This window comes from Panthera leo, chromosome D2, assembly GCF_018350215.1.
Source record: "Panthera leo isolate Ple1 chromosome D2, P.leo_Ple1_pat1.1, whole genome shotgun sequence".
Classification (NCBI taxonomy): Eukaryota; Metazoa; Chordata; class Mammalia; order Carnivora; family Felidae; genus Panthera; species Panthera leo.
In genome coordinates, this window is record NC_056689.1 from 13242324 (window position 1) to 13269952 (window position 27629).

General features: G+C 38.4%; 1 protein-coding gene and 1 non-coding gene across 4 annotated transcripts in view; one reads left to right on the forward strand and one right to left on the reverse strand.

Annotated features, from left to right (window-relative positions):
• The window catches only part of ARID4B (AT-rich interaction domain 4B), a 152536-nt gene that overhangs the window by 41758 nt on the left and 83149 nt on the right, over positions 1-27629 (forward strand). For all 3 annotated transcript variants that reach the window (XR_006194326.1, XM_042907712.1, XM_042907713.1), the window contains exon 3: positions 24579-24689. Coding sequence is in view for 2 of the 3 variants with exons in the window: in XM_042907712.1 (XP_042763646.1) it covers positions 24579-24689 (111 nt within the window). In the remaining variant the exon portion in view is untranslated. The remainder of the gene's footprint in view (positions 1-24578; positions 24690-27629) is intronic.
• On the reverse strand, positions 25166-25275 carry LOC122202866. Its single transcript, XR_006194923.1, has one exon. It is a non-coding gene; the product is annotated as a U6 spliceosomal RNA (small nuclear RNA).

Genomic DNA, 27629 nt, shown 5'->3' on the forward strand with positions numbered 1-27629 from the left:
CCTTACCACAAGACCTTGCATATAAGTAAGCACAAATGTCAGCCATTAATGTTAACACAAGCTTTTTTAAATTTTATTTTATTTTTAAAATTTACATCCAAATTAGTTAGCATAGAGTGCAACAGTGATTTCAGGAGTAGATTCCTTAATGCCCCTTACCCATTTAGCCCATCCCCCCTCCCACAACCCCTCCAGTAACCCTGTGTTCTCCCTATTTAAGAATCTCTTAAGTTTTGTCCCCCTCCCTGTTTTTATATTATTTTTGCTTCCCTTCCCTTGTGTTCATTTGTTCTTTGTCTTAAAGTTCTCATGAGTGAAGTCATATGATATTTGTCTTTCTCTAATTTCGCTTAGCATAATACCCTCTAGTTCCATCCACGTAGTTGCAAATGGCAAGATTTCATTCTTTTGATTGCCGAGTAATACTTCCATTGTACATATATATCACATCTTCTTTATCCATTGATCCATCGATGGACATTTGGGCTCTTTCCATACTTGGGTTACTGTTGATAGTGCTGCTATAAACATCAGGGTGCATGTGTCCCTTTGAAACAGCACACCTATATCCCTTGGGTAAATATCTAGTAGTGCAATTGCTGGGTCGTAGGGGAGTTCTATTTTTAATTTTTTGAGGAACCCCCATACTGTTTTCCAGAGTGGCTACACCGGTTTGCATTCCCACCAGCAGTGCAAAAGAGATCTCTTTCCACATCCTCGCCAACATCCATTGGTTGCCTGAGCTGTTAATGTTAGCCATTCTGACAGGTGTGAGGTGGTATCTCATTGTGCTTTTGATTTTATTTCCCTGATGATGAGTGATGTTAAGCATTTTTCTCATGTGTCAGTTGGCCATCTGGATGTCTTTTTTGGAGAAGTGTCTATTCATGTCTTCTGCCCATTTCTTCCCTGGACTGTTTGTTTTTTGGGTATTGAGTTGGTAAGTCCTTTATAGATTTTTGGATACTGACCCTTTAACTGATATGTCATTTGCAAATATTGTCTCCCATTCTGTTGGTTGCCTTTAGTTTTGCTGATTGTTTCCTTCTCTGTGCAGAAACTTTTTACTTTGATGAGGTCCCAGTAGTTCATTTTGGCTTTTGTTTCCCTTGCCTCCGGAGACGTGTTGAGTAAGAAGTTGCTGCAGCCAAGATCAAAGAGGTTTTTGCCTGCTTTCTCTTCTAGGATTTTGATGGCTTCCTGTCTTACATTGAGGTCTTTCATCCATTTTGAGTTTATTTTTGTGTGTGGTGTAAGAAAGTCATCCAGGTTCATTCTTCTGCATGTCGCTGTCCAGTTTTCCCAGTACCACTTGCTGAAGAGACTGTCTTTATTCCATTGGATATTCTTTCCTGCTTTGTCAAAGATTAGTTGGCCTTATGTTTGTGGGTCCATTTCTGGGTTCTCTATTCTGTTCCGTTGATCTGAGCGTCTGTTTTTGTGCCAAACACAGGCTTTTTAAAATCTGACAAAATTTTAAGTTTAGACTTTTCTGTGTTAAAATAAAACTCAAAATATTTTTAGCCACAAAGTGTGTTTATGAAATTAGGATCTATAAATGATAATAGTCATTTAGTCACTATACAGCTGATTCGCTAATAGATGATGTGTATTTTTTGATAATATTTGACTAGTCATTTTACTTAATGATGCAGTATTACAACTTAGGTTTCCTGGAACTTTTGGGAAAAGTGAGTCACTTCTAGATACTAACTACAATTTTTACCTTTTTCTAATATCAAGACTTAAAATTTGTTAATGGAAGTTTTATCAAATGTCTTGGTATTTTATGTTTAAAAGGTTGTTTTAAACTTAACCTTTTTCTTGATGATAGTGACTGTATTATTGATAAACCTTAGTGCCCACTTAATTATGAGGTGGAAGAGTATTATAGTAGGAGGATGATATGTTGTGTTCTCTGGTTAACCAAATACAGTATTTTAATCTGTGTGGAAGAAGCATAATTACTTCTTTTTGATAACCATGGAAATGAAAAAAGGGCCAATTATGCAGAAAATACTGACATTTTTGCAAAGCTAAAATAAAAACTAAGTTGTGGTGAAAACATATCATCTAGAATTCAGTCACTTAATTTTTAGTTGAAATAATAGGTCATGGTCACATTATATTTTTATTATTTATTTCTTTAAAAAATTTTTTTAGCATTTATTTATATTTTGAGAGACAGAGAGTGAGTAGGGGAGGGTCAGAGAGAGATGGAGTCACAGAATCAAAGCAGGCTTCAGACTCTGAGTTGTCGGCACAGAGCCTGACACGGGGCTCGAACTCACGAACTGCGAGATCATGACCTGAGCCAAAGTCAGACGCTTAACCAACTGAGCCACCCAGGTGCCCTACGTTATATTTTTAAAGACACAGTTGTCATAAATAAGTACAAACAAATGAAAGCTTGTGAAGTGAAGTAAATGTAATTAGACTTCTCTATCTGATCAATTTATCACGTTTCATCTTATGATAATTTTACAGTAAACTTGGAGAACAGGTGGTGGTAGACCTTGGAGAATTAATGGAGATTCACTGGAAATACAGGATAAATTTCATTTCCTTTATAGAGGAGTCTAAGTTAACTTCTTCTAAAAAAAGTACAGGGGCACTTGGGAGGCTCAGTAGGTTGAGTGTCTGACTCTTTTTTACTTTTTTGATGTTTATTTTCGACACACACACACACACACACACACACACACAGAATCTGTGGTAGGCTCCAGGCTCCCAGCTGTCAGCACAGAGCCCAACGCGGGGCCTGAACCCACAAACCATTGAAATCGTGACTGGAGTCAAAAGTCCGATGCTTAACTGACTGAGCCACCCAGACGCCCCAAGTGTCTGTCTGCTGAGTTTGGCTCAGCTGATGATCTGACTGGTTCAGCCCCGTGTAGGGCTCTGTGCTGAGGGTGTGGAGCCTTCTTGGGATTTTCTCTCTCCCTCTCTCTCTGCCCCTCCCCTGTTCTCTCACTCACTCTCTCAAAATAAATACACTTAAAAAAACAGAAAAAGAAAAATAGTATTGGTAAGAAATCTCATAGTGCTTTTAAGTAAATACTAAAATACTAGTGTTTAATGTTAATACCTTTATAATGAAAATACAGATTTGATTTAAATAGTTTCTGATTATTATAAAAATTATTAAAAATTCATAGAAAATATGGAAAATCTAGAAGAGCAGACAGGATGAAAATCAGCCACAATTTAGACATTGGAGAGATTACTAATGTTAACATTAAAAGTTTTTTTAATGTTTATTTTTGAGAGAGAGAGCAAGCAAGCTAGCAGGGGAGAGGCAGAGAGAGGGAGACACAGAATCTGAAGCAGGCTCCTCAGCACAGAGCCTGATGCAGAGCTCGATCGAACTCACCAACCATGAGATAATGACCTGAGCTGAAGTTGGCCGCTTAACTGACTGAGCCACCCAGGCGCCCCACCACTGTTAACATTTTAATATATCCTTCCAAGTCTTTATGTGTCTGTATATGTGTGTGTGTGTTTTAACAGAATTATTAATAATACCTTTTCTTCTTTTTAATATTTGTTAACATTGGCTCCTGAATGTGTAGATCAGTTTAATTGGTATATGTTATAGATAGTTTTAAAGGATGATCGGTTGTTGTTACCTACTAGGCAGCATGCAGTAACACTGAGGAGATATTTGCGTGTATGCCCTTTTCCTACCTCTAATTAGTTGTGTCCGTAGAATCACTTAAAGTTCTGCCTCTGTTTGCTTTATTATGCCAGTGAATAATCGTACTTTTCCTATTTACCTACAGAATTTGTTTTCATAGAAATGAATGTGCTTTGCAAGATGTTGTATCAGTTTTATTGTTTTATTGTAATGTTAAATAATATCTAAGGCAGTAAATATTTCCATTTCTGGTTAAATCTGATTAGCGTGCATCAAAGTATTCTTGTTCTTTCCTTTTCTTGCATTTTAATTAGGTTACCTTTATGAAAAGCCTTTATGAAAAAATATATTTATTATATACATATATAAAATCTCTGAAGATTCTGTCTTTAATTGCAGGGTTGTCAGAGACCTACAGAAACATGTTTATAGCTTCCAGGTTAATTATTCCTATGAATATAGTAGTTTGCACTCATTGTCCACAGTACCTTGGTTTACCTACTGTGCTTCCAAAATCTGACACACCCGTGAAACTAATTTTTGCATGAACTGCATTTATATACTGTTATCCCAAAGTGTACCAAACAGAGGGTTGCCTTTAGCTGATTGTATCCTATGAAGTAATCTGGAGCGGAATATTACCTTGTGTGAGTTAGAGGCAGCAGTGAGGGCTAAAAGTAACATCTTGGGTTTCGTGGACCAAGTGAAAACTGAGGCTCTTGAGGATGTAAGTAAGCCAAGTCTGTCATAAACTGTTTTCACACGGTATCACAATGTTAAGCGCAGACCGAGTAAATATTGGGTTAACTAGGACCCACTGGAGACCATTGTTAGGCATCATTATGTTTACATAGTGATTGTGTTCTTGATGATTTTAGTAATTCCCTTCAGATAAACCACTGAATTCTAGTATTTAAATGTTTGTCTTTATTTCATACTAGGTCTCCCTTCTCCTAAATCATGGTATATGTCCCTAGGCCTGTATTTTACCCCAAATAGGAATGTTTAAGGACCATTTTGTGACCAAAAATGATTTCATTATTAATAATGTTGGTATCTAATGTGATTAGTAATATATTTATTTCTTTTCATTACATATCTTTAATGTTTCTAGCATCTCTCCTTGGTCTTTTCAATGGTAGAAATGATAGGTTTTTATTAAATATTACCCGACTGCCTTAGAATTGCTCACCACTGTTAGCTAAGTTAAATTAATAAAATAAGTAAATTAAATAAATTACTAACTCCCTCTCACCTTGGGGCATGCTATATAAAATTGCCCTGTTAAGAAGCAGTCTGATGGCCAGTCATTACTGTGCAGTCTATCCAGTCTGTGACTTTATTTTGAGCTCATATTTGAAACCACTTTGTTTTATTTTGTTTTGTTTAATTTTTTAAAATTTATTTTGAGAGGGAGAGAGAGAGTCAGAGAGAGAGCAAGCGGGGTAGGGGCAGAGAGAGAGAGAGAATCCCAAGCAGGTTCTGCACTGTCAGTGTGGAGCTGGATGCATGGCATGAACTCATGGACACAAGATCATGACCTGGGCTGAAGTCGGACGCTCAACCAACTGAGCCACCCAGGTGCCCCTGAAACCACTTTTTGGCTTTTTTTTTAACATCTCAAAATGTAAACTATTGGAAGTGACTCAGAACTGTTTGTAACTGAGTTGGAACTATGGGAGATCATGACTGTTGTCTTTTTTAGATGCTTTCTCAATATCTTTTTTTTTTTTTTAACATTTATTTATTTTTGAGAGACAGAGACAGAGCACAAGTGGGGGAAGGGCAGAGAGAGAATGAGATGAAACACAGACTCTGAAGCAGGCTCCAGGCTCCGAGCTGTCAGCACAGAGCCTGACGCGGGGCTCGAACTCACAAACTGCAAGATCATGACCTGAGCCAAAGTCAGACGCTTAACCGACTGAGCCACCCAGGCGCCCCTCCCATTTTGCCAAATCCTATTTGCCAAATAGCCTGATTTTAGTGGTCCTCCCTTATTTGGGCCTGCCCAGCATGTGTTTTCCCTTCATTTGGTAACAGCATGCCCTTGGTGGACTGTCAGTGTAGGTGCCCTGTTCTTGACTGGCTGAGGACTGAGCATGTGATTCAAATTAGGCTTATTGGGTATGTTTAAAAAAGTAAGAAAATGTCTGGGTGACCCAGTTGGTTAAGTGTCTGATTCTTGATTTTGGCTCAAGTCATGATCTCGTGGTTCGTGGGATTGAGCCCCATGTCATGTTCTGTGCTGAAATCGTGGAGCCTGCTTGGGATTCTCTCTCTCCCTCTCTCTCCCTCTCTCTCAGCCCCTCCCCTACTTGCTCTCTCGTTCTCTCTCAAAATAAATAAGTAAACGCTTAAAAAAATTTTTTTAAGGTAAGAAAATGGAGGGGCACCTGGGTGACTTGGTTGAGTGTCCAACGCTTTTTTTTTTTTAATTTTTTTAACGTTTTTATTATTTTTGAGAGAAAGCATATGTGCGAGGGGGGAGGGGCAGAGAGGGAGGGAGACACCACCTGAAACAGGCTCCAGGTTCTGAGCTGTCAGCACAGAGCCCAATGTGGGGCTCGAAACCAGGACAGTGAGATCATGACCTGAGCTGAAGTCAGATGCTTAACAGACTGAGCCACCCAGGCACCCCAAGTCTCCAACTCTTGATTTCACTTCAGATCATGGTCTCATGGCTTGTGGGTTCATGCTGTCAGCACAGAGCCTGCTTAGGATTCTCAATCTCTCTCTCTCTCTCCCCCTCCCTCCCTCCCTCCCTCCCTCCCTCTCTCTCTACCCCTCCCCCACTTGCATGCTCTCTCTGTCTCTCTAAAAGTAAATAAATTTTAAAGAAAGTGAAAATAACATAATATTAAAATGTTTTATTAATGCATCAAGTAATAACATAAACATGTCCGATTCTGTGGTATTGTCAGTGAGTGCTTTTAACTGTTATATGACTGTCAAAGAGCTCATAGTAGAAGTAAAAGAATGTGTTGAGAGTTCAGGTTTGGTAATTCATGGAGAGAACTCACAGTACTTAGTGGATAGTCATGCTTAGGCTGTAATTTGTTACAAGAAAAGGATACATAATGAGCAGAAGGAAAAGATGCTTGGGGTGAAGTCTGGAGGAAATCAGATGCAAGCTTCCAGAATCTTCTTCCACTTAGAGTCACACAGGAAGCACTTAATTCTCCTAGCGATGAATTGTGACAATATATCTGAAATGTTGCCAACAAGAAACCTTCTTAGAGACTGAGCATCCAGGATTTTTATGGTGGCCAGAACCATAGGCACCCATGCTTGGCACATACCCAGATGCCCAGTTCTGAGAATGAAAACAGGTGTTTAGCATAAACTGTACTGTTTGTACACACAGTTTAGGTACAGTGAGCCACTTATCAGTTAATTGTGGGAACCCTGCTGATGCCCATAAGTTCCCAGATGCCATCTAAGGGCCAGGCTTGCGAGCAGGCCAACAATAGCAGTTACGCCTGTTGTATTAACTCTTGTGCAGAGAAGTATTAGTTTTCATTTTTCTTAGTTTTTACTTTTTACGTTAATGGTTTTATCTCAGGTTCTGATTTCTTTGCTAGAATCTTAAGCCCCATTTATATGCTATTTTAAATGAGTTTGCTTTTGTTGCTTTATTTTATTCTGTGTATATGTTAAATATTATTTTCATTATCACCACCCTGACATTTTCCAAGTCTTTGATAGTAGCCGTGATTCCCAAAGGCGTTTGCTTTGGCTATTCCCATCATAATATCTCATATTACGTGGGTCAGGAAATCAAGTAGAAATGAGTTGTTGAGTATATCTGTTACAAGTTTTGCAAATTCTGGTGAGGACCTAGAGAAATAACCTCAAGGTTTTCAAACTGTGGATGTGTCAGAGTTCCCTGGAAGGCTTGTTTTACACTGTTTGCTGATTCCCTTCCCCAGAGCTTCCAATTCTGTATGTCCAGAGTGGAGCCTGAGAATTTGCATTTCTAGCAAGTTCCCAGGTGATGCTGATAGAGTTGGTCCTGGGAGTGCACTTCGAGAACTTCTTTTCTAATTTGTAATATACTTACATAACTCATGGAAACCAGATGATGTTATCTGCAGATAGACATCTTACAGGCAAACCGAACACAATGAAGATGCTGAAAGTGAACGGGCAGTTGAAGACACCACTTTCAGCCCTCGTGTGTTCTGCAGCTAACACTTGTTACTCAGGACGTATGTGTTCACGGGATCCCTGACTTGTAGATCAGCATAAATGTGTATTTAAAAAGCCAACATTCCGATATGTTTTTAACATAAATAAATCAAAGATTCTGTATTTTTTGTGTGTTCACTGAATTGCCCTCATGCTACCTGCGATTTCTCATCCCACCTGGGTAATCAGCCCAGTAGATTATCTCTTCAGCATTTTCTAGGGAAAATCTGTTAGCAAGGGAAATGATAGTATTTCAGGGCTTTATTGGCTTTTCTTCCCAGCTGGGCATGCTCATGAAAGGGGAGCTCACTGAAAAATTTCCATGACCTCAGTTGGGTCAGAGAATCCCAAGGAGGCAGAGTTTAATGGGTGGCAACACGGGCGTGGTCATCACAATAGATGGCAATATAGATTTGATGATGAAATTATGAAAATGTTCTGATCTACATGGGATCTTAGGTTGATAAGCAACCTACTCACCCATTTTGGTTGGTATAAATTTTTAAAAGTCCAGGTCTGGTGATGAACAGTCTGATGTGAGCCATCCTATTAGAATGCCTTAAGGATTGTCTATTTAGTTCTCAGAGCCTATTGAAAGAAGGCAAGATCAAGTACCCTGGAAGGCCTGTTATAGATCCCTGTATATAATGTGGCCCTTTTTTCCTGCTTTCACTAATACTGTCTTGTGCTCATTTACTTAAATAACTGTGTAGTTGGCAACAGTAAATATTCAGTTCTTAAAATGTAACTATTTGATACAATGAAACTATTTGATACTGCCTCTCATGTAAGAGTAATTTCTGGTGATCCAGAGGACAACCGGTGTGACCAAGCAACGCGACTAGGTGCATGTGCAGAGCCAGGAGATAGTTTTGACCTAAGTATGTTTCTTTACACCTATCCTGAAATTATTTCTCTTGGTCCTCAGTGAAGAGACATCCTCGGCAACTAACCTGATCCCCCTTGAGTGTGATGTAGTATGGTGGGAATGGCCAAGTAAAAACCATTTGGTGCCACCATTAAAAACTTGAAACATGCCAAGATGGTGATCAGGGGAAAAAACAAAACCCAAACCCCAAAACAAAACAACAACAACAACAAAAACCCTAAAATATGCACACAAGAAAATAAGGCGTTAAAAAGTCTCACATTATTGTCTTTATTATCACTGTTGATCTTCTGTTGTAGACTGATAGCCGTGGATGAGATGTATCAGAAAGTTCTTTCCGGTATTTTAGTGATAGTATTATTAAAAATTGAGACTCCATAGGAGGCGAGGACCATGTATTGTAAGTGATTTCATTCTTCAAAATTAATGTTTTTCTAGAGCCAGTTCCAAAGTATCTAACTTTGTATTATAATATATGTGCTATGGTTAACAGAATTCAGATAAGTTATTCAAGAAGTATTTATTTTAGTGAGAAAAGAACAGTTAGATTAATAGACGAGGCATTTTTTTTTTTAATTTTTTTTAAGTTTTATTTATTTTTGAGACAGAGAGAGACAGAGCATGAATGGGGGAGGGGCAGAGAGAGAGGGAGACACAGAATCGAAAGCAGGCTCCAGGCTCTGAGCCATCAGCCCAGAGCCCGACGCGGGGCTTGAACTCACGGACCGCGAGATCGTGACCTGAGCTGAAGTCGGACGCTTAACCGACTGAGCCACCCAGGCACCCCATAGAAGGTTGAAATCTTATTTTCAGTGTAAACTTTCAAAATTGTGAATCAGATTACTTTTGAGTTTCCTGCGATTTTAGTTTGAGGGTTTTGGCAATGCTCCCCTTCCAATCCAATCATACTAGCTGGAATATACAACATTAAATGTGTCCAATTAGTCTTCTCCATGTCATAGGACTATATTGTGACAATTTAGCTTAAAATTTTAAACTGGAATTGGTTTAATATTTGTATAGATGTGACCTAAGTCCTAAGTAACCCAGGACATTAATTATGGATGCTCAATAAATGTTTATAAAATTTTAGTTACATTTTACATTATTTCTAACTTTGGTAAGTTTCTGATGGGTTTTAATTAAGATTGTTTTGATTATAGGTAATAGAAACCATCTCAGATTCTCAAAATCAGAAAAGGGGATTTATTTTAAGGGTACGTAGTACCCAAGAACAGAAAGTTCAGTGAGATTTTAGGAGGGATTTAACTTTGGGGCTGGAGAGCTAGCAGGAACTAGCTATATTCTTAGTCACTCAGGACACATAGTCTCTTATGTGTCCGTTTTTTCTCTGTACATCTGTTTTGTTCTTCTCCTTTATTTCTTACTCTCTTTGCAGTTTGACCAGTTTTCTCTGCTTGTCTCTCTACACATGCCGGGAAATGGCCACAGGCTATATTATTTTGCTGTACCAACAAATGGATTAGCATTTCAGCTTTAAATTCCTCTGAGAGAAAACCTGGTCTGCCCAGTTTAGATCAGGTGTCTGGCTAGCAGTCTGATCAACTTGTTGACAAAGTAAGATGCCAGAACATCTCTTTGTTAGGAGAAATAATCTAATAATTGATGCTTGTCATGTTACCAGCTTAGTCTTTATGAAACCGTATGGCCTTTTTTATCATAAAATTTTGGTTATCTGATGTTATAAACTTTTAGATTTATCAGCACGCAACGTAATTTTCTATGTCTCTACTTGACATATGACAAAATTTTCTAATTTTCTGTGTCTCCACTTGTCAAATATGAAGTTCTGGGCTGAGAGAAGTCAAATAATCAGCGTCAAAGGTCACATACCTAGCAAGTCACAGACCTGGAGTTTGGACCAGGTACTGCTGACTCCAGAGCTCATGCTTTTGACCTTTCGATATAAGGTGCTTCTCAGTATAAGGTGTTTTTGAAATATAAATGCTTTTTACCTTAAGGGAAATCTCATTTAGCTGGCCTTAACTAATGTCTAACTTCTTTGGTTCAGTAAATGTTTCCTGAATTCCTCCTGTATGTAGGTACAGTTTAGGACCATGGCATCTAGAGATGAGTAAGAGGCTATTTTCTGCCTTAAGTTGTGCGATCTAGGAGACACGACAGATACACATCAGTAAAATACAGTGTGACATGGGGGTGCCTGGCTGGCTCAGTTGGCAGAGCATGAACCTCTCGACCTTGGGGTCGTGAGTTTAAGCCCCATTGGGCTTGGGTGTGAAGCCTAGTTAATTAAAATAAAAATTAAGAAAAAAAGTAGTGTGAAATGTTCACCTGTATAGAATGTTTCTATCTGTTTGGGACAAGCCAAGCTAGTGTATAGTATAATAATAAGTATTGCAGCATTGGTTACTAAAGGAGTCAATACAATTAAGTGCTCAGAAATTAGAATGCATTCTAGGGCTTAGAATGTGTATTACGTATTCTGTGAGTCAATTTTTTTGGTCACTAGACAGGTGACGGGTAGGTTTTCAAGCGATCAGAATTAGTTTCCTTTTGATGGCTTTTTTCAAGGTTATGTTCTGGAGAATGTAAATCAAGATAAAACTTGGTTGGTGGACCAGACAGCCATCAAGTGAGAAAAAAATAGTCACACCCCTGTTAGTGGTATAAAGGTCAAATGCAGGTTGCCCAGGACCTAGAGCTCAGTGAGAGGCCCAGTTATCTGAAAGAAATATACTTAGGTGGAGCTTAAGGGACCCGGAAAAGTTAGTAGCGCAAAGCTGGGCCTTGTTCATGGGCAGCGGGGTAGGAGCAGGGTCTGAGCAGATTGTAGAATAGGACTGCACCGTTAAGATGTCTGAGGTGTTGGTCTCTGGTTTCCCACCTGTTTAAAAGAAAAGGAGAGTGGGGCACCTGGGTGGCTCAGTCGGTTAAGCATCCAACTTTGGTTCAGGTCATGATCTCGTGGTTCGTGAGTTCTACCCTGTGTCGGGCTCTGTGCTGACAGCTCAGAGCCTGGAGCCTGCTTCGGATTCTTTGTCTCCCTCTTTCTCTGCCCCTCCCCTGCTCACGCTCTTTCTCACTCTCAAAAATAAATAAATATATATATAAAAAAATTTAAAAGAAAAGGAGAAAATCAGTGTTAGATTGAACCATAAAAAATTGCCAGTATTTGACCTTTTTTGATCTATAAAACAGCAGTTGCGTATGGTTTAATGTTTGCTGAGTACTTATCCAGGACTTGTCAGTCTCCCAGAGACTCTAAATATACTACTTAATTTAAAACTTGCAAGCACCCTACAAGAGAAATCTCCATAACCTACAGAGAGGAAACCAAAGATTAAAATGGTGGAGGTGACATAGTCAAAGACAGAAAGTTACTTAGTAAGTGAATAGCAATCTCTCTGGCTCAAAAGCCCTAGAATTTTGAAATTTGCCAACGTCTTAATCCGTACATTGAGCGGTACGACCACTATGAAATCAAACAACAAAGTGGGGATGGCTTTCATCAGGAGAGCTAGTGAACTGAGTCCCAAACCCCAACTCCACAGGATTTGCGTCCTCCTTGTGCTCTCTGCTTCTGGTCTCTACCATTTATCTCCTTATCGTCCTTTGTTTCATCCATCTCTTTCCATTCCTTCCCTACTTCTGTTTCCCTCTTTCTGCAGTCATGAAGAAATGTTACATAAAGGTTGGTTTAGCACAGGTAAGACTATGTAGTGATTATCAGCAGAATCGCATTTAAGATATGGAAGAACATTCAAGCTTTATTAAGTGAAAAATAAAAACACACAATGGGGTGCTTGGGTGGCTCAGTTGGTTAAGCATCAGACCCTTGATTTGGGCTCCAGTCATGATCTCACGGTTCAGGAGATTGATCCCGTGTCAGGCTCTGCACTGACAGTGCAGAGTCTGCTTGGGATTCTCTCTCTCCCTCTCTCTCTGCCCCTCCCTCGCTCTGTCTCTCTCTCTCTCAAAGTAAGTAAACTTAAAAAAAAAAATTAGAGTGAAGTAAGAGTAGTTGATCAAACTATCTGTCATCTGTCTCTCTGGTTATTTGCTAGGGGAAAATATCTGGAATGGTATTCTGATAGTCATCTCTGAGAAGACACACTCCTGCTAATCTGATTTTTCCCCTTAGTTTTCTACTACTATTATTTTTATTAGTAATAAAACAAAAATGTAGTATTGTTGTTTTCAGGTCATCTACAAAAACGTGGTTAATGAGGACTTTCAAGGGTTTTTATTATTTTTGGTAATCAAGCAAACTCTTAGAAAATATTCTGTAGATGCCTCCTAGTGACTTATCTTGTGACATTTCAAAATATTCTACTTACTGCCTTTTAATTCATGCCAAAGTAGATATTACTAACATGCCCAGATAGACATAAACTGTAACCATGCCAGTTACGGTTTCTTTTTGTAATTCTGATTTTTGAACTGGCTGCATCACTAGGTTCTTCTAGTTTCCAGATCACTAAAGTTTAAATATTATAAATAAGCATGGTATGTTCTGAAAGTGACATTATTCTAAAGCACATTCACTTATGTTTGAATATTTTGATCCCACTAGCAAGATAACCTCTTCTGATGGCAAAATAGTCTACCTTTGTATTATTTGAGGAAAGTGCCTGTGTTTTTTTGACTCATAGAATAATGCCTTAAATATACAGTAGGCACTTAATAAATGTCCTTCCTACATTCCTGTCTACCTCTTTGTTGATGATGAATAGTCTAGTCAGAATGTCTATTTTGAGCTTTTAAAATTTCCAGGAATATGCAGATACCCTTCTGTCAGTATTTGTGAATATTCAGATATCTCTCTGGTTAGTATATGTGGGTCTAAAATTTACTTACAAGTAATTTGTGGTTCCATCCTCTAAAGTAACTTAATTTTTACGAAGATATTAGGAAATAATAGGTGGCATCCAGAGAAGATTTTTGTGTTTGGGGGTAAAGGTTGATTATTATTATTATTATTATTATTATTATTATCTAAAATTTTTTTTTAATGTTTATTTATTTTTGAGAGACAGAGAGACAGAGTGCAAGCGGGGGAGAGGGAATGAGAGAGGGAGACACAGGATTTGAAGCAGACTCCAGGCCTGGAGCTGTCAGCGCAGAGCCCAACACAGGGTTCGAACCCATGAACTGTGAGATCATGACCTGAGCTGAAGTTGGATGCTCAACCAACTCAGCCACCCAGGCACCCCAGAGATTGATTATTTTTTTTTAATATCCAGGAACTTTTACTAATCCAGTAAAAAACAAAAAACAAAACAAAACTCAGATGGATAAAGAACACAAATGAGCAGTTCATAGAAGAAATATACAAATGCCCGATGAATATATATACTACCTTAAAAATAATTTATTTTAAAAGAATTTTGAATTTGTAGTACAAATAATTTTTATAATCTGTGTATATGTATACATATGTATGTACCTGTTATCATTATCTTCAAACTTTTTGAGAGCAAGCTGCAGATGCGACGTCCTGTCACCCCTAAATGCTCCAGTGTGTAATTCCTAACAAAAAGGCCACTCTCGTACCCATCCTGCATTCAGCCCTCGAGATCAGGAAGTCAGCATTGGTATAATACTGCCATCCTATCCACAGATCCCTTTTAAATTTTACCAACTCTCCTAAGAATATCTCTTTCCTTTCTGGACCAGGCTTTATCCAGAAATTCATGTTGCATTTGACTGTCGTATCTCTTCAGACCACTTCAATCTACAACTGTTTCCTGGTTTTCCCTACATTTCATATTCTTTAATGTTTTAAGGAATACAGGAATAGGAATTCTGTAGGATAACTTCTTCAACCTGGGTCTGATTTTTCGCATTGTCAAATGAGAATGCCCCGCAGAAAGTTGCACTTTTGTTTTCAGTGTGTTTTGTCATTCCACCACTGATAATTGAGTCATAGTCCAAAATTATATCGATATGCCTTTCATCAGACCTCCACTCATCAGCTTAGCACCTGTAGGCAACACTGTGAAACCGTCATCTTTATGATGGCTGCGAAAAGATGATTCTTTATTTCCACCACTCCTACTACATTTATTAACATTTTACTATATAAGGAAGAGCTTTTTCTCTTTTCTGAATTTACTTGTTTATTCATCATTCATTCACTTGTCAGTGTGGACTCATGGATGCTAGTCTTAATGAGTGGGTTGTAATTTGTTATTAAGTTTTTCAACTGCAGTATGATTTACTTATAGTGGAATATGCACATCTTAAGTCGGTCAGTTTTGACATACACATATATGCCTAACAGGGATAACCAATATTTATTTTGATGCTCAGTTTCCCTCATTTGGCCAGCAGAATCTCCTTCAGCTGGCTCCTATGTCCCTCTGAAATGTCTCCCATCATTCACTGAACACTTCCTTACTTTCTGGCACAAGATGTTTCAGATTCTTCTTGTACTTTCTCTACCCAACTTTGAAGTGAGCCATTTCTCCAAAGATCCCTGGTGGTTTCTTTTTTTCTTTTTTTAAGTTTATTTATTTTGAGAGAGAGAGACACAGAGAGACAGAGAGAAAGAACAAGTTGGGGAGGGGCAGAGAGAGAGGAAGAGAGAGAATCCCAAGGAAGCTCCTCACTGTCAGCACAGAGCTCGAAGTGGAGCTTGAACTCATGAACCATTAGATCAGGACCTGAACTGAAATCAAGAGTTGGACACTTAACCTACTGAGCCACCCAGGCACCCTCCCTGGTTTCTTTTAATGGAGGATGGGATTTGGAAGTCAAGAGACAGGCCATTTTTGTGTCTTTTGTTACTGGGCTGTCAGGTGCCCTTGTGCCTTCTTGGTGGACAGTTAGGAAAATATATGGACATATATATGCACACACACACAAATACATATATACAAATATATATGCATATACATCCGTAACTACACATGTATGCATATATGTATATACATATACATCTGTAACTACTTATTCATTTTCCTATGTGTGTATATCATGCAACCATGAGTTCAGGTTTCTAATTCCAGGCCAGTGCCTTAGACGTATTTAGTTTATGTTATTTTAGAAAGAGAGGGTGAGGGGGGGGGGGGGGGGGGGGGGGGGGAGGGAGGGAGGGAGAGAGACAGAGAGAGACAGAGAATATCTTATGCAGGGTCCATGCTCAGCCCGATGTGGGATCATGACATGAGCTGAAACGAAGAGTCAGATGCTCAACCTACTGAGCCACCCAGGTGCCCCTACCTTAGACTTCTTTATAGCTCCTTACTCCTTCCTTCCCTTAAAATTTCTTTAGCAGTGAGAAACATGGCCCCGCTATCCTCAGTATATCCTCATTTCATCGCTCAGCTTACTTATTTGGTGAGTGTAACAAATTTAATTCTGCTGCTCATTTCCTCAGTCTCTGCTCGGCTCCCACCATGTCCTTAGCCACTGGGTCAGTCTGTGCTTCCATGGGGCTTCCTCAGCTGCCTCCTCATTACCGTGAATACTCAGCATCTGTCCCCTCTCTCTCTGCTTCCCCACCCCTTACCCGTCACCAGCACATGTCCTTAGTACCACATGAAAAGGAAAAGAAGAAATGGTCCCAGAGAAGATTTTAGATTATACAGTTCTCTTTATTTCTTCAGTGTACTTTTTGTTTGTATGTCTTAAAAAATTGTGCATTTTAATTTTTAAATGACATACCCTTTGGTATATAGGTAAATATTTTTCATTCATTCATCTGCTGGAATTATCTCCACTATTGTCCTAATACCTCTTTGAGATTATCATATACAAAAGGTCGTTTTCCTAGATTTCTTGTTACACTGTGTGTTTAAGTACATTTATTTACTGAGGGTTTTAGCATCAAATTTAATACTCTTGTTCTGCTTCTCCTGGCTGCATCAGCACTGCCAGACCGGTTCGAATACTTAACCCTTCTAAAGAAACTACCTCAATAAAATGTCGTCAGGCATGTTTTGCTTTTTTAAAAATAGATCTTGAATAACTGAATATTATTAGCCATTTGGAGAATTGATTCAACTATTGTCTTTCTAAAGCTTACTTCAAATATTTGGTGTACTGCAGCCCAAGGCACATTAGAAATTACTGTTGATTCCTTTGGGCACTTGTATGTTTCACTGGTGTTTTGGCTTCTTAAAGGATTATTAGCCACCAATAGCTAATTTAAAAATCGCTTACGCTTTTTAGTGTTCCCTTGGAATTCAATGGTTTTTAGGTGCCAGTTAGGACATTTGGTAGATTGACTAGAAAAATAATTGTTTAAGCAAGGCTGAATAACTGTGAGGTAGCTGTTGCCTTGACAACGAGAGAACTGTTCTGTTTGCTAAACAAAGGGATGGTAATTTAGTAGTTTAATTTCCTTTTGGGCATGGAGGTGCCACATAATAACATTTTAGTTTAGCCTCTGAGAAGGTCCATATTATTGACCAAAATCAGAGAAGGAGAGCAAAAAAAAAAAAAGGTAGGAGTTTTTTTCTGGTTTTACAACATGTATACCTAACAGCGGCAGTGTTGGTGCATGGAATCTTAGTTAACCTCCTGACATAATTCTTTGTATATTTCTGGACTAAAGTACGGTAGCCCTGGAGTAGGCATATAGTCTCGGTTGTCTTTCCACCATACTAAAGGGGTGAGATGTACTTCTTAGTGGAACATCCCCACAGACACTTTAACCTCTTGTTGCTACTGCAGGCAAGAGGATTACTTTATTTCTGAATTGAATAAGGGGGATAATATTTAAATTTATTTATTTATTTTTGAGAAAGAGAGACCGTGCTCGTGTGGAAGGGGGCAGAGGAAATCTTAAGCAGGCACCACTCCCAGTGCAGAACCCTACTCAGGGCTCGATCTCAGGACCGGGAGATCATGACCTGAGATGAAATCAAGAGTTGGCTGCTTACCCAGCAGCTACCCAAGCGCCTCAGGGGGATGATATTTAAACTCTTTCTCCCCTCCCTCATCCATATATATACACAGTTAAACTGTCATCTCTTCTATTTGTGTGGGATCTCTTTTGTATAGGGCTTAAAAAAACTTTTTTTTAAAGCCCGGTTTTCCCCCAAATTATTAATACTCACAGTCTGTTCTAAGCACTTTACATGTAGCATTTCAGTTCTTCTCCCTGTGAGATAGTCACTCTTATATCCTGAGGTACAGAGGTTCTAGCCCAAGGTCACCTCCCTACTAAGTGATAGGTTTGAATGTAAGCATCTAACTCAAGAGTCTATGCTCTTGGGGCACTTGGATGGCTCATTTGGTTGAGCGTCCAACTCTTAATCTCAGCTTAGGTCTTGATCTCATGGTTATGAGTTCAGGATCCGCGTTGGGCTCCATGCTGGGCGTGGAACCTACTTAAAAAAAACCAAAAACCTGTGCTCTTAATTACTATATTGTACTGAGTCTCATTAATATAGTCATTCTAAGTACATTAGAGGGTACAGAAAAGTATTAATAGAAAAGATAAAAGTAACCCATAATCACAACTGACTGTTGTTCTGATGAAATGATGTAATATCTGGGGTTTCTTTCAAAATAGTCATTGTTTGGAAGGAATAGGTAGGAGTATAAATGAGACAAAATTGCATTGATAATTGTGGGAGCCAGACTATGAGCATATGGGGGATTTATTATAGTCCCATATTCTTTTGTATATGTTTGAAATGTACCTTAATATATGTTTTACTTATTTTTTAATGTTTATTTATTTTGGGAGAGAGCAAGTGCAAGCAAGCAGGGGAGGAACAGAGAGAGAGGGAGAGAGAGAATCCCAAGCAGGATCCACACTGCCAGCACAGAGTCAGAGGTGGGGCTCGATCCCATGAACTGTGAGATCATGACCTGAGCCAAAATCAAGAGTCAGTCGCTCAACCGACTGAGCCACCCAGGCACCCCTCCTTTTGTTAGTATACATTTTAAAAAGCAAAGAATGGGGGCGCCTGGGTAGCTCAGTCAGTTGAGCAACCGACTCTTGATTTCAGCTCAGGTCATGATCCCAGGGTTGTGGGATTGAACCCCGCCTGGGTCAGTGCGGAGCCTGCTGGGGATTCTCTCTCTCTCCCTCTGCCCCTCCCCTGCTTGTGTACTCACTTGCTCTCTCTCAAAAGAAAAAAATTAAAAAGCAAAGAATACATGTGAATTGTAACAATTTTAAAAAATAGGAACGCTTATTTTGAATGGCAGATTTTCATATACTCCTCCATTCCATTCCTTTAAAAAAAATTTTTTTTTTAATGTATACTTATTTTTGAGAGAGAGAGAAGAACACTAGCAGGGCGGGGGGTGGGGGAGGGCAGAGAGAAAGAGACAATCTGAAGCAGGCTCCAGGCTCTGAGCTGTTAGCACAGAGCCCAGCACAGAGCTTGAACTCAACGAGCGGTGAGATCATGACCTGAGCCAAAGGTGGACGCTTAACCGACTGAACCATCCAGGTGCCCCTCCGTTCTCTTTAATTCCTTTTAACATTTATTCCTGTCTTTATTATGTATGTTTTTTCTGTATGTACAACATATAAATATCTTTGATTATTTTTGTATTTCTAGAAATAGGGTAATATTTTAAAGACATATACATATTGCCAGATATCCTGTGGTATTTTCTCATTAGATTTCATACTGAAAAATAATATATTCTGAGAGTATTGACCTTAGTTGGAAAGGTGAGGAAAATGGTGTAACTTTTCCATTTGCACGGACTTATGATGAGCAATCATTAAAAATGAGGTTTTCTTCTTGCATTTTAAAAAGAAAAAAAGGAGGAGTGCCAAATCTGAACTTACATTGGTTTAATGACTTGTTGGTCCACCTTGAGTGTTTCATAATAGTAATAGTAATTGTTAATAGCTAAATACTTGAGGCATCATAATTGAGTGCTTTCTAATTTTGACCGTGTTTTCCTGATGTAGAACCTGAAGCTTAGAGAGATATGTAGTCTACAAAAATTCATCGTTAGTGTATGGAATTGACCTGGGGTTAGGACCGCATCTTTCTGCTTTGAAAGCCTGTGCTATTAGTCTGCTTTATATGCACACAAAGCTGAACATGTAGGTAGATTATGGATTTCATTTGTTTTTCTCATGAGAAATTCTCATTCATATTTGGGTTAGCATAGTTTCGGTTCTAGATGATTATGTGTCTTAAAAGTATCCCATTCTGATTATCTCTGTAACCCCAATGCTTTGAGATAGACTTGTTAGACAAAGGTATTCAAAATTCAAATTCTTATATTCATCTAATGATGAGAATTTAAGAACAGAAAAGTAACTTACCTAAGATGATGCAAAACAAAGTAATAGAGGCAGAGGTAAGCTCAGAACATAGATCTTTGCTTTTCCTCTGCAGCCTTTAACACAATTAACACTGTTCTAACAATGTATTTCAATTTAGCAGTTGTTTATTATACTTTGGTTTCCCTTTTCAAGTATTTTTCCTCTCTTCTCTCTTTTTTAATGTTTTTGAGAGAGAGAGAAAGACAATGAGCAGAGGAGGGGCAGAGAGAGAGGGAGACACAGAATCCAAAGCAGGCTCCAGGCTCTGAGCTGTCAGCATAGAGCCCGACATGGCCTCGAACCCATAAGCGGGGAGATAATGACCTGAGCTGAAGTCAGATGCTTAACTGACTGAGCCACCCATGCACCCCTCAAGTATTTTTCTAATACACATTTTCTTTATATGTTTTGCTAATTCATTTTCATGTATTCTAGCTTGAAGGAAGGGAACTATTAGCCTTCAAAATAATAATTTGCCCCTACAATATTTGAGGTAATTATTACTGTTTTCTGTCTGCATGGATTTTTATGTTGGTAAGAATGTGAGATGTGGGAATGCAAACTGGTGTAGCCACTCTGGAAAACAGTATGGAGGTTCCTCAAAAAACTAAAAATAGAACGACCCTATGACCCAGCAATTGCACTACTAGGCATTCATCCATGGGATACAGGTGTGCTGTTTCTAAGGGGCACATGCACCCCCATGTTTCTAGCAGCACTGTCAACAATAGCCAAAGTATGGAAAGAGCCCCAATGTCCATCGATGGATGAATGGATAAAGATGTGGTGTGTATATATATGTATACACAATGGAGTATTACTTGGCAATCAAAAAGAATGAAATCTTGCCATTTGCAACTACATGGATGGAACTGGAGGGTATTATGCTAAGTGAAATTAGTCAGAGAAAGACAAAAATCATATGACTTCACTCATATGAGGACTTTAAGAGACAAAACAGATGAACATAAGGGAAGGGAAACAAAAATAATATAAACACAGGGAGGGGGACAAAACAAAAGAGACTCATAAATATGGAGAACAAACTAAGGGTTACTGGAGGGGTTGTGGGAGGGGGGATGGGCTAAATGGGTAAGGAGCATTAAGGAATCTACTCCTGAAATCACTGTTGCACTCTATGCTAACTAATTTGGATGTAAATTAAAAAAAAAAAAAAAAAGAAAGAAAAGAAAAGAATGTGAGATGGTCTTGGTTTTGGGGGGGAAATCTCAAATTTAAGTTGAATAAATCTGCTCAGTAAACATCTTTATAGCTTGCTATCATTGGGAGTGTTGCTAGGGTTTGATATGAATATTAACGAAAAGAAAATGTAAATGGTTTGTATACTAGTAGTCTAAATATATTACTATTCTATTCCCCTTTTTGTTCACAATCTCTATAATAAAAATATCTAAAAAGCTTATCACATATTAAATATTTGTTTCTAAGTAGGCACAAATGTGCAACTTTGAGTTGATTTCTTATTTTTTTTCTACATTTCCCAATTTCTCGTTCTTCATAAGTTTTCATTTATTTTTAACCATTCTGTTTGTCTGTGAAAATAAATTTCCTAATTAATAAGGCAAGATGTGTTAATGAGAGAGGTTTACAAGTTGTAGAGAGTAATGAGCCTGTGGTAGTGAAGACAGGCTCACCATTTCCTTTTCTAGCAATTACATACAATATCAGTTGAACCACAAAGTGAATTGATGTCTTTCTGAAACTTGCTTAAAATTTCTGGGTTAAGTGCTGTGAGTCTGTTTCATATACTTGATGTCTAAAAAAAGTCACTAGCTTGTCTGGAATTTAACCAAGGTTTTGACAATGGAAAATGGTATTTTCAGAGGGCTAAGACAGATAAACTAGAAAAATGCATTTATTAACTTTAGGTTCAAGAGCAGTACAGAATTATCAAGTTGTAGTCAATGATAACAACAAATTTAAAATGTAGAATTTCAGGAATTATCATCTTTATGTAAGAGTATATACTCATAACATAAATGAATTGAAATATGGGCATTTTCCTAGGTATTTTTTTTCTTTTTTTCTTTTTTTCTTTTTTTTTTGCCTTTTTTAAACAGTTTTTATTTATTTATTTATTTTGCGAGAGACAGACTGAGCAGGGAAGGGGCAGGGGGAAAGAATCGCAAGCAGGCTCCACACTGTCAGTGCACAGCCCGAGGCAAGGCTGGAACTCACCAATCGTGAGATCATGCATGACCTGAGCTGAAACCAGGAGTCAGAAGTGTAACTGACTGAGCCACCCAGGGGCCCCATTTTACCTTTCTTTTCTTTTTTTTACCTTTTTTTTTTTTTAAAGTAATCTCTATGCCCAACATGGGATTTGAACTCACTACCCCAGGACCAAGAGTTGCATGCTTTACCAACTGAGCCAGCCAGGTGCCCCTCATGTAGATTTTAAAAACAACATACTTAGGGGCTCCTGGGTGGCTCGATGGTTGGGCGTCTGACTTTGTCTCAGGTCATGATCTTGTGGTTCCTGGGCTCAAGCCCCCACATCAGGCTTTCTGCTGTCAGTGGAGAGCCTGCTTTTGATCCTCTGTCCCCCTGTCTCTGCACCTTCCCCACTTGTGCTCTTTTTGTCTTAAAAATACATAGACATAAAAAAACCCATATACTTGATATTGCTTTGTGTTCTTTTAAAAAATATTTTTGTGAAATAAATAGAATGTGAAACAAATGGCCATTGAGGGGGTCACCCTGATATTTTTTAGTTGTAGCACTTTTGTCTTGGTTTATGATACTTCTCACCTTTTAGGAAAAGTTACTACAGTTATTTGATTACATCACTTTTGGTATAGCATTACAATAAATATCTTAAAAAATTTTTTTTATGTTTATTTATTTTTGAGAGAGAGAAACAGAATGTGAGTCAGGGAGGGACAGAGAGAGGAGGGAGACACAGTATCTGAAGCAGGCTCCAGGCTCTGAGATGTTAGCACGGAGCCTGACATGGGGCTCAAATCAGGAATGGCAAGATCATGACCTGAGCTGAAGTCAGGCGCTTAACCGACTGAGCCACCCAGGCACCCCTGGAATAAATATCTTTTTTTTTTTTTTTTAATCACTCTCATATGTATTAGCCACAACTATTGGAATGAGTTTAAGACCCAAGTGAAATTTATATTTTCATCATTCACTGCTGTATTAATAGCATTTTCTATCTTATGTTCTGTGGAATTTCTGCAGGATGTTAATAGAAAAAAAAAAGGTTTCCTTGGACAAACAGATAAGGAAATGATGAGGCAGAGTAGGGATTTATTCAATAAACTGATTTTCCCAAATTCTCTCCTCCTTCTCTTGTTGGTGGAGTATCTCAGGATATTAGTACTTCTTGTAAAACACTTTGGGAAAAGTTACTCACATAATCTTTCTTTGATTGTGAAATTGATTAATATAAGCAAAACTTCTTAGATTTCTAGATTTTACACAGAAATGTGCCTGATTGTAAAAAGTCAGAGCAGCTAGATTAGGACTATTAAAAACTAAATCACACACACAGAATAAAACTAAATCCTAAGTGAAGAAATTAAAAATTTTAATATAGATGGGTAAATAAACAGTGAACCCATGCCAGAGTATTTAAGAATTCCCAGATTAGAAATCTTCATATAGTTTTTTCTCCAGTAGTTTGAATACATGTAATTCCTCCCACTCCTTTTGTGTTATGTTATTCTGCCTTAGAATTGTCTAGATAGGGTTTATGACAAAGCTATTCTGAATTTGGGTAGCTGCTAAGATACAGTCTAAATATTAAAAGAAATTTTCTTAGACTTTAAACTTTTAAGGATCTGCCTTCTCTTTAGGTGGTCATATAGTATGTGAATATTTGAATGAATGAGTAGATGGAAGGGTGGATGGAATGATAAGCTTGTGATTAAGCTGATTCATATCATGGACTATATGCATTTCATATAGAGCAAAAAATGCATTTTATTTTATATGATAAATGTGTTGATTAAAAAAATATCTTTAATGTTTATTCATTTTTGAGAGACAGGGAGAGACAGAGCGTGAGTCGGGGAGGGGCAGAGAGAGAGGGAGACACAGAATCCGAAGCAGACTCCAGGCTCCGAACTGTCAGCACAGAGCCCGACATGGGGCTCAAACTCATGAACTGCGAGATCATGACCTGAGCTGAAGTTGGACGCTTACCTACTGAGCCACCCAGGCACCCATATGACATACATTTAAATGGGTTTTTAAAATTTTTTTAAATTACATTTATTTATTTTTGATAGAGACAGAGTACAAGTGGGGGAGGGGCAGAGAGAGAAGGAGACACAGAATCTGAAGCAGGCTCCAGGCTCTGAGCTGTCAGTACAGAGCCCGACGTGGGGCTCGAACTCACGAACTGCTAAATCATGACCTGAGCCGAAGTTGGACGCTCAACTGACTGAGCCACCCAGGCGCCCCTAAATGGGTTTTTGATACATAGATTTTACTTATTTTTAAGTTAAAGTATTTTACAAACGGTTCTTACTAACACATTATTGCATTCAATTATTACAACTCTTGTAGCTGTAACAAGATTAGATCTGCCATTCGGAGGTCTAATTGTACCAGTGAATTAGAGTTTAAATCTAATTATATTTGTTTGCATTTTTTAGGCCCTTGATGAGCCTCCCTATTTGACAGTGGGCACTGATGTGAGTGCTAAATACAGAGGAGCCTTTTGTGAAGCCAAGATCAAGACAGCAAAAAGACTTGTCAAAGTCAAGGTACAGTATATGTAGATTTTATAAATTATACGATCAGTATTTGATATTTAAACTTTTATTTGGTGAGTGTACTTAAGACTTTATTTCCCTGCAAGATGACTTTAGTTTCTACGTAATGGTTGTCACATACCCGAAAACAAAGCATTATTTGGTATTTTATTTTTATTTGTTTTTATTTTTTACTTTTTTTAAAGTTCTTTTTGACCAATTAGGACCTTTTATTTGGGAAGCTAAGTTATTTGGAAAAGCACTGTCGTCCAGTGGTAAACCTTAGGTTGTATTGCGCAGGTAAATGCTGTAACTGCCCAAATATATATGCAGTTCCTAAAGTTTTAATGTTTTGGTATAAGGTCATCACTTAACATTCTGATTACTTATAGTGTTATATGTCACAGAAATAACCAAATTTCGTTGTCAGTTGCATCACAATGAACTCTCATCAGATCTTTAACAATGTCTATTTCTGAGATTTTGTCAAAAATGTGGAAGCTTCATGAATTTGCGCATGTCGTCCTTGCGCAGGGGGGCCATGCTAATCTTCTCTGCATCGTTCCAGTTTTAGTATGTGTGCTGCCGAAGCGAGCACGCATTATTTGGCATTTTAAAGTATTCTAATTGGAATGAAGTTAGGTTATTACAAATTGGTATTTTGAGTGCTATTTCGCTATAGACTTGGTACTGTTTGTGTTGTTAACCTTTTAGAGCTGGAAAGAACCTTAGAAGTCATGCAGTTTAATTCTTAATTTTAGACCTCCCCTTCCCATTTTAACCATCAAATTGAAATGTGATTTATAATTGATGAGATTTTAGATAACAGTAAAATAAGGTAGATCTAGTTGATTTCCTTATCCTCTTTCTTAAGTACTTGTGTTTTTCTCAGATAATGCAGAATGTAATTGTTTACATTTTGGTAAATTATCGGTGTTGAAAAATATAGCACAGGTAAAATATTTGAAGGTAGATGTTTATTCATTTGTCAGTTATTTACTGAGTGGTAACCTGTTAGGTGGGAAGGAGGGTGGGGCTATGAGGGTGACCTGATCTTTGTCCTCAAGGGATTTATGTAGTCCAGATTAGCAGATACTCCGTAAAACACTGGTTTGAATATCACCAGTTATTAAACAGGCCATAGAGGTGTTGTATGTCTGGTGGAGAGTTTCAGATTCTCTTCCGGAGTTTTTCCCTTGCTTATATATACTTAGGTTTTTATGCACGGATGTGTGGAAAACAGCTTCCTGGGTCACTTACACTCCTAGTTAAGATCCATTGTGATAAGACCTTTAAATTAACTGTAAACCCGTAGGAATCTAGTCTTGGCCCTGCCACTGCCTTCAGTTTTCACGTGCGTGGTGCGTGTGAGCTCTTTTGTGATTTGATTTTTGTGGGTACTCTTACAGTGTTCATATAGTGGCATTTCCTGTTCTGGTTTCACACACCGGTGTTACCTGAGCACTCATTTTTTTTTTTTTTTTTTTTGCCACTGCTATCTCAGAAATGAAGAGGAAGCCTTTTATCTGGTTCCTCACTCTTCTAGACAGGGCTGCTACCAGCACAGGTAACACCTTAGTGTGAATTAGACAAAAGTCCTCCATCCTGGTGGATAGTCTCCTTAGCAGAGCATGGCCTACAGGTAAGACTTTTATGTTAGTTAGAAAAAGGTGTTTCTTTTGGACAGGAGCAGTTATACTCTAGGACCCATGCTTTGGTCTGCAGGGCACAGGCTAGATTTTAGCCCTGACATAGAGTTCTCAGCTGGATGCTGCTCTTTAATGAATGAAGCAGCTAAATGGCATGTATCACTCCTGCCATTTCTTGCTATTAATAAAAGGAAGAAAACTGTTAGTCTCTACTGCCTCTGTTGCTAGTACATCATACCAGTACCTTGTGTCTTGTGTGTCTTGTAAATAACGAATATCTAAAATTGTTAATTTTTTTGGCTGCTCTAAAAATCTGTGTATGATTCAAAGTTAATTATTTTCTCAGCAGATACAGTGGTAAATTTCTATACTGGTTTAGTTTGTATATGATTCAAAGTTAACACGTTTTTATTTTATTTTATTTTTTTTATTTTTTTAATTTTTTTTCAACGTTTTTAATTTATTTTTGAGACAGAGAGAGACAGAGCATGAACGGGGGAGGGGCAGAGAGAGAGGGAGACACAGAATCGGAAACAGGCTCCAGGCTCCGAGCCATCAGCCCAGAGGCTGACGCGGGGCTCGAACTCACGGACCGCGAGATCGTGACCTGGCTGAAGTCGGACGCTTAACCGACTGCGCCACCCAGGCGCCCCAGTTAACACGTTTTTTAACAGTTTGTTGATAAACTTCTTCCTCATCAGTTTTCATTTATTGCGCATCTGTGTGCTAAGCCCTATGTTAGGTGTTGAAACTCTAGTGTTAAAATCTGATCCCTGTCGTAAATTGACTTCAAGTCTAAGTGAATGACAGAGATACTTAAATACATAATTTAAATGAAATGTGGTAATGCTTTTGTGTAAGACAGAAACGCCTGAGATGCTGTGAGTACCGGGCATCTCTTTTCATAGCTCCTTTGTGAGCAAATTATGTAAATTGGTTATCCTACATATCTGATAAGACCATGTTGATGTTTCAATTCCTGTAAGAATTCTTGCTTTGTATAGGAAGAACAACTTTTTCTATACTGAATACTGGAAGCTATCTTAGTTTTCACCAGCTGATTAAATATTTCAACTTGAACTGTATTTTTAACCTAATCTCCTTACATCTGGTTTCCCATTCTCTGATTGCTATACTGATAGAGAGTAGAGTAAACTTCTGGAGGTAGACTGCCTGAGTTTGAATCTCAGTGCCACCATGTACCAGTCCTGTGATCTTGGACCAGTTACTTATTCTTTATGCTCCTCAGTTTTCTTATCAACAAAGTGGGAACAATCATACCTACCTAATAAGGTCATACATT